This window comes from Zingiber officinale, chromosome 2B (assembly GCF_018446385.1).
Source record: "Zingiber officinale cultivar Zhangliang chromosome 2B, Zo_v1.1, whole genome shotgun sequence".
Classification (NCBI taxonomy): Eukaryota; Viridiplantae; Streptophyta; class Magnoliopsida; order Zingiberales; family Zingiberaceae; genus Zingiber; species Zingiber officinale.
The window spans coordinates 152,725,461-152,733,813 of NC_055989.1; the positions used below are offsets into that span (position 1 = coordinate 152,725,461).

The 8,353-nt window shown below is 38.0% G+C and overlaps 1 protein-coding gene across 1 annotated transcript; it reads right to left on the reverse strand.

The window, feature by feature from the left end:
- Window positions 1–4,628: 4,628 nt before the first annotated feature.
- Window positions 4,629–5,713, reverse strand: LOC122049681 (protein GOS9-like). The gene is made up of 2 exons (XM_042611042.1): window positions 5,242–5,713; window positions 4,629–5,170 (listed from the first exon to the last, which is right to left on the reverse strand). The coding sequence occupies exons 1-2, from the start codon at window positions 5,507–5,509 to the stop codon at window positions 4,731–4,733; spliced, it is 708 nt and encodes a 235-aa protein (XP_042466976.1). The 5' UTR covers window positions 5,510–5,713; the 3' UTR covers window positions 4,629–4,730.
- Between the last annotated feature and the right edge of the window lie 2,640 nt (window positions 5,714–8,353).

Genomic DNA, 8,353 nt, shown 5'->3' on the forward strand with positions numbered 1-8,353 from the left:
CAATAGCGAAAAGATTCCGTATGATAATAAATTGTTGATCCTAATTATAGAAGTAAAGATCTTATTGAATGAATTTCAAGAGTCTCTTATTATAAAAGTAAAGATCATATTTGGATGGATTTTGAGAGTTGGAATATTTTTTTCTTACATGACATGTCAGATGATTCCAAAGCGGAGATAAAAAAATGATGATGATGAAATAAAGAGGAAGAAGCCACAAATTCAAATGATGATGATTCAGTGTTGTGTATTAGAGATGTTCTAAGAACCATAGTTTGTAAAATCGCGATCCGGATCGTAGGATCGTACGATCCTACGATCCTAAGACCCAAAATCGATCCAGGATCGTGCAGAATCGAGTTTTGCAGCAGGATCGCAGCAGGATCGGTAGGATCGGTAGGATCGGAACAGGATCGGTAGGATCGTAACAGGATCGGAACAGAATCGGAGCAGGATCGGTGGAAGCTTTGAGAGGTCATAACTTTTGACTCGGATTGAACCACGGGGCCTATAATATATCAAATCAAAGCTCGTTCAGAGATCTTTAATAAATTTTAAAGTTTATCCTTAACCACCCTATTTCAAACCCAAAAAATATTATTTAAATCCTTTTCGGATGCCTAGAAGATTTTATTTTTTATTATTATATTTTTTCATCTTGTTAGGGTTTTAAATTATTTAAACATATATTTAATTATTTTTGAGTTAGTTTTTTATCAATAATATTCTGTCATTTTCCCCCCAAAATGATGAATTTTTGGATGTCTATTGTCTAGTATTGTGTGACATCAACCAATCTTTAGAAGATTATTTTCGACGTTTATATTTGAATCAAAGGATCCAATAACTTTTGTTAGGTATGTTAGGTACTTTATTGGCCTTTAAATTGGATCATCTTATAAACCAAGGAAATATTTTTGACGTTGAATGTGTTATTATTATTGTGTTAATAGAAATTTTATATTCTTTCATTTTATGATATGAAAATATAAATATTATTACTATGTGAGAATAGTAGTTAAATTACTAGTTAATTTAAATTTGTACATGTAGTAATGTAATCTAAGGTGTTGAGTGTAAATGATTGCATATATATGCAAAATTAGTTATCTATTTATATGTAAATGAGTTTTTTAAGTATTTTTTCTAATTATTAATCATGTATGATAAGATTTTAAGGGTTTTTGGTAGGATCGTACGATTCTACGATCCGATCCTGACCGATCCGATCCTGACCCTAAATCGATTCTACGTAGGATCGCGATTCTACAAACTATGCTAAGAACCAATGCCATTGAGAAGAACAAATAATTTATGTACTTGAGGGTTTGGCATCAAGATACTTCCAGACATTGCATAAACATATCAGATCAAATAATACAACAGAAAAAGCTATATTTAGTATTTTTCAACTGCAAAACACCTAAAAGATCTTACATTTTATATTGCCAATTGATAAATTTGTGGCTCGCAATCATCTATAGATATTGAATCAGGGTCTAAGTAAATCTCGCAATAGGAGTCGAGTAGCACATGTTTGAGGGTGTTCATGGTAATGAATGACCTCCTTGATGTTGAGAGTAGTCCTATAAAGTTGTTCGCTAATTTTGTAACATCCTCCTTGTAACATAAACTTTGCTCCTGTTTCTAACATAATTGCACTCAGATCGGTGATATCATGATAAAAAATTGGGTTGGAGTTCGTCGATGTTTGAGAGCCAAGGATATGAAAGCACATATTTCTCTTTTGAATATCTAGAATTGTAGTCACAAAAGAATCTTCTATGGCTTCCAATGCTTCAGTGATGCGCGAAGAAGCTCTAGGGAAGCAGTGAGACAACACTTTGACAATGAGTGATACTAAGGGTAGGACAAATATTTCAAGAAGATCGACAACACCACGATCCATATCAAATCTGAACAGCAAGAAGCAAGCTGCCCATATATGGTTAGTATGCTAAAGTAGATTGTCTTCTTCCTCAATGGCTTTTACGATCATAACAAAACTTGCGAGTATAGAGCTTAACAATCTTGTGGAAACAAATGTAACCCCTCTTCGTGGTGATCCTCACTATCGAAAGTTGTAATAGATCAGTTGCAACTTCATCTTTCAACATACTAGCATTTGATTCTCTAGCCGTGCAAGGAATAGCCCGAAGGCACCTATTCTAGAAATTCATGTGTCTATGCTTCATAGGAAATTTCGATGCAGCAATTAGAAACATAGAGATTGGAATAGGTGAAAACAAGTTGCTCATCTCAACCATCCTTGTGGTTAATCTACTTGACTTATTTACATCATCCAATATGTTGAAGCACAAATCAAGAAGCTGAACTAGACCAGAGTTATGTTTCAATACCAAATCTTCCTTCCTATTTCATATTCGTTCTGATATGACTTTGAGTTATTGAAGCCAACAACTCATGTGAATCCATTAACAACTCTGAAATGATTGCTCTAACAATCAATAGGCTAAGTGGAATTCGACTGAGGTTCTTTTTGATAATCTTGAGAGCATTGGTGCCTTATGTTGTGAGATCAGTATTCTCTCCCTTCATTAACATCATTGCTTCTACAGAAGATAAGTAGGAAAGCTTCAGGGGCTTGAGGTTGAGTACCTAAGGAAGACAAGAAGAGACCACTGAAGCAAGGCAAGAATATAATTCGATTATGTTTCTTCCATCCCACCAATCCTTTTCGCTTTCCATGTTATCGATCACTAGAAGGAAAGGGATGCCTCTCAAGAGCTCCTTTCACACCTTCGCAATCACATCTTCCATCTCCTCAAAGCTTCTTGGTCCATTCCTATGTATACAAACCTCCATTCCCATGGTTACATCGACACCCAACAATGGCAACAAATTCAGGTAGTTTCGCCGAAGATATTTTGACTCACCATGAACCTACAACACCATCTTGTAGTTCTAAGAGATCCCATATGTAAACTTCAGCAAGAGCTCTGTTTTACCAATGCCTATCGAACCATGAACACAAGGAATGCCTTCACTGAATGACGACGAACAACTGCTATATCTCCCAGGCCAATTGCCACACATCTCTGGCTCTTTGTCATATTCTTTCCACAATAGATACTTACCATTAAGAATGACAACAAATTCAGGTAGTTTTGCCGAAGATATTTTGACTCACCACGAACCTACAACACCATCTTGTAGTTCTAAGAGATCCCGTATGTAAACTTCAGCAAGAGCTCTGTTTTGCCAATGCCTATCGAACCATGAACACAAGGAATGCCTTCACTGAATGACGACAAACGACTGCTATATCTCCCAGACCAATTGCAACACATCTCTGGCTCTTTGTCATATTCTTTCCACAACAGATCCTTACCATTACAGTCTTTCACTGTTCTATTGCTGCTTTCCACAACAAATCCTTATCTTTACCGTCTTTCACAACCGACCTCCATCTTTCTCCCAAACCTCGCGTCGCGTTTCAATTATGTCTCTAGTGAAACAGTCTTGTTGTGCGAGTTCGAAGAACATAGGAACCAACCTTTTGCACATTTGGAATCACTGCATCTCCTCCATGATGTAGGGGTTTGAGAGCGACTTCTTTGTGACAACAACAAGGATGCCAATGGCGGCCTCCATTGCGGCCTGGGTCGTGCCGTGTGCAAGGGAGTCGTGGCACCTGTGCCGATTGGAGGCGAAGCAGCGGAGGAGGGGCTGATGGCCGACGAAACTAAGGTACACGTCGCAGCTCTTTGCTCTGTGATGTTATCGAACAATCTATTGCCGGAGATTTACGGGGTATTAGTTAAATTTAAACTACACTGCATAGGAGTTGAAACAGATTCACCTCCTTATATAGGAGCTCAGATCAACGGTTGCATTAATGGTCGATTAATGATCATTACTTGCCGAGGGGCAAATCTTGCTCTGACTAATCTGACATTCGACGCGCACATATCATGTCCGCACACAAGTCAACATGATTTAATGCAATCCGAGCCTTGGATCTGAACCCCTGCGCACCCACACGTGACAGAGAGTCTCTCCTTATGTATTTGTTCACATCCTCAATGCACGTGAATCAATATAAACCAATCAACATGTCATGAAACTCCGAATATGAGACTAAAGTCTCATTCACAATGGAATCTCTTTCCTCTTTCCTCTTCCACCTCTTATCTATTCACATCTCTTATATCCAACATGGGAGACGGCGAGAAAGTGCTCGATGGGTCTGGTTTGAGGAGCCGCCCTCGGTGAGAATCACAGGCAATGGAGACGACAACAGTGAGGTTTGGGACGCCAAGTGGAAGGCTAGAGAAGAGCAGGAAGATGCCATGGCTAAGAGTGTGTGTTAGCCGCCAAAGGAAAGATCTTGAATGCAAAGGGATTATTAGCACATGATTTATGAACATTGAAACAAGGCTAAATATACATGAATTTAGGAAAGACTAATGTAAAACAATTCCATTTTTAGAGGACCAGAAGAGGATCGGAGGCTCCAACACTTCCAACTCCCTCCGGAGAACACGATGACGACCTGCAACGAGGGAGACGATGGAGGCTTGATGGCGCAAACGGCGAGAAAGCAGTTGGGTGTTGCGGCATGATTGCCGGCGGGGAGAGATTAAAGGCCCAAACTTCTTAATAGAAATTTCTTTTTCGGATAAAATTATCTAGAGAATTTTATATCAAGCTAATGCACTCAATTACAATTTCACTTTTTTTTTCATAAGAAACTTTTGTGTGGGCAATTAATTAGGAGCTAAATAGACTCCGATCTTATTTACATATTTGGTGTACCGGCCAAAGAATCCAACAACGCGGCCATCCTTGACCGGAACTGTGAATCTGTTGCTACCTGCTGCTCCAAAAGGCCCATGCTGCTTCCCCAAATTGGTCCTGAATTCCAGCTGAGTGATGCAAGTTTCGCCGTTGTATTCACGGACGGACCCAACCATCCAGTTGATATATTCACCATCCCGCAGTTCAAACTCGTGGAATTTACCACCACTGCCGCCTGCTCTGCTCGTCGCGACTTTATTACGATCGTCGACGTAGGAGACCTCCAAACTGTCGACGACGACTCCTGCGTGGAGTCTGACCCTTGTGATTTGGAAGGCAGATCCACCGATGTCAAATCTCTGTTCTCCGCTGCCTCCCCATGCCCCAATTTTGATGTTATCATGAAAAGCTAAACACCAGGGTTTAATAATTTGTCATTTAATTGTGAAATTAAACTAATTAAGAAGAATCGATGCTCACTGATGCGTGTGAAATCCTCAAAGATGGCAGCCACTTGGTCTTCCAGTGATTCCAGGTCACGCTGCCACTGCTTGGCTTCGGCAGTTGCGAGGTTGCTTCCGCGCTTGGCTTCTTCGATCTTGCTTTTGATGTCGTTCCGTTTAGCTTTCAGCTTTTCCATCTCTTTCTTCAACCTCTCGACGTCGGTGTTGGGCCGACGCCAGGATTTCCATAACCCGCTGAAGCACTTGTTGACGTCTACGTTGAGATTTAAGCTGGGGCCAACCATGGCTAACTAGCTAGCTAACTGCAGGCCGAGGGCTTTGGTGGCGATGGAGGATTCACAAGGCTGAGGGTCAGATTGTGGCATGCAGATCAATATTTCCTTCTTTTGTAGACTGAAGAGACAGAGACAGATTAGATGAACTAAAGAGAAGGAGGAGAGGTCTATCATTTCTATGATTGATTTATTAGTCAATAAGTGTTTTCCAGGAAGAGGGAAAAAGAAGTCTATCATTAGTATGTTTGGTTGAATAATCAAAAGTTATGTCCTTTGTCTTCACTTTGTCTTTTATTTCTATTTTTATTGTTGTTCTTTCCTCCTATTTTCCCGTTTAATTTTTGAACCTATTTAAGAGTTTTTTTTGGCTGAGCTTATAAGCTCTCTAAAATAGCTTATAAGTTATTTTGAAACTTATAAATATTTTGAATTTTATAAACTCTTCAAATTTATTTGATAATTTTTTTTCAAATATTTAATAACTTATCAAAATAAGTTGTTTTGAAACTTATAAGCTATTTTTAAAAAAGTATGAAAGATCCTATTTTTTTTTTAAAAAAATCTTATTTTAATAATTTTATTCTCTAAAATATTCTTATATAATTTCAGAAATCCTCATCTTATCCTCCATAAATTTTTATAAAACTAATATCTTTCTATCTCCGTCTATTTCAACGTCTCTTTCCAATTTTCTCTCCCTCAGTACATAAATTCACTCAAAACCTTCTATTAATATAAAAACCAAAACTTTCTATTAACAGTATTATATTTTTTTTTGATAATTTTATTAATAAAAAGATCTTATAATACTAAACACATCAATACCTTTAAATTAATTGTAATAAATTTATCCAAATACTTTAATAATTTATTTTTAAAATATAATCTAACAATTTATAAACTCCTAAAATAACTTATAAACGGTACAAACTTATAAACTGTTTTTAATAAGTTTAATCAAACCCCGTCTAAATCCTTATCAGCCTAACAGCATAGTCATTCAAAAAGTTCAGCCTTCTCAACTTAAGTTCAGCAGCACCTTTAAACCATCTACCATCTTGATAGATTCTTGTAATTCAATATTTTTCATATATCTCGGATGATAATCTAAAAAGTAAGATTGACTAACCGCCTTAAACCAACTGATTGTGAACCCCGCAGTTAAAACAGAGCAGTTTGCGACCAAGACAGTGAGCCACATTTGAAAAACAAGATGGTATGCAACTCTTTCTCCATTGATGCACATGGAAATTCTTCGCTCCAAAGAGAGGTACAAACTTTTATATATATATATATAGCCAACGGCCTCCGACTGATTGAACCCATCCTAATTACTATAGTCTGGGAGAAGGTGAACCCTCGGGGGATCGTGACATGAATTCCGGCCGCGATCCGATTAAATCGTTGTTGGATTTCAGCAGTGATCTTACATGAGCACGGTCGGAATTCGGTGGCTGCCAAACCCTGGTCGGTTCGCGGCCGGATTACAGCTGGAATCCAGCCACGTTTCGGCCGCCATGCTAACGACCTCTATCGCAGCCAGATTTTGGTCGGGATTCTGGCAGCAATCCGGCATGAATCCCAACGAGGTAGGTGCGGTGGGCGGGCGGTCTACGGGTGGCCTATGACGATTCAGGCGCGATTGGCACATGGGCGAGCGGTTTCGAAATGGAAAGGAGAACGAGCTAAGGGAAAAAAGTGCAAGAGAAAAAAAGCAAAAGAACAGTGTAGGCGGTCGGCGGCCGGGCGAGGAGACGCATGCAGTGAGCACGACGAGCAGTTTCAGCGAGAACGAACAGTTTGGGCAAGAACGAAGAAAGAAAAAAGAAAAAGTTATATTTAAAAAATAAAAAATTGACATGGACCGGAGGTAGCAATCCATAAGAAATGCAAGCCCAACAACAATACCCATGGGCTACACATGATTCTTATGTAGTCTTCCAAATATTCCGGTGTATTATAGAATATTTTTTTTACGAGATGATAAATTTAGAATGTTAAATTTCTAGACGGTCCATTACAAATACTTCCAAAGTTATTTTAATAATTGATAAAAACTAATCAATTCGCGTTTGGTTGGTTAAATGATGAGAATGACTATAGGTATGAGTTTGATAATAAAATGTAATGAGAATGAGAATGGAAATAAAACTCACCTAGTTATATGAGTTTGGTTGATTCTCATAAATTTAAAATTTATTTTCAAATTAACATTCCTAAATCCACAATCCAAATATCATTTTTTATTATCATTTCATTTCCTCATTCTCAAATCCATCAATCAAATACTTCTAAATATATATATATATACAATACAAACCCAACAACCAAGACATGGGACACAATTCATAATCATCAACTTTTAAAATACTGCAACTACTGTCCACAGCTGGAACAAGGAATGCCTGGCCACCTCTTGCCCAAAAGAGGTGCAACTGTGCAAGTTTCTATGGAATCGAGATCACGCATATTCGATATTATCTTATTCATCAATTTTTTTACAGCAAAAGAATTATATATTTTGAAGAGTACCATCGGATTAAAAATACAAAAGTCAATTTTTTTTTTAAAAAAATAAAAAATAAAAAATAGCACTCTATTGTGCATGACGGAATGAACTGAGTTCTTAGGGTGACCTGCAGACTTGCCTTACGAACTAGAGTAATTGAATAGATGGGCAATTAATTAGAAGCCAAATAGACTCCGATCTCATTTAGATATCTGGTGGAGCTGCCAAAGAATCCAACAATCCGACCATTGATCACCGGAACATTGAATCTCCTGCCTTCATTAATACTCCCAAAAGGCCCGTAGTGCATCCCAAAATTGGTGGTAAATTCGAGTTGAGAGATA

Coding starts and splice junctions, on each gene's coding strand:
- LOC122049681 (XM_042611042.1), bottom strand. CDS start 5,509: ATGGTTGGCCCCAGCTTAAATCTCAACGTAGACGTCAACAAGTGCTTC. Junction 5,171..5,241: donor TGAGGATTTCACACGCATCA/GTGAGCATCGAT, acceptor CCTGGTGTTTAG/CTTTTCATGATAACATCAAA.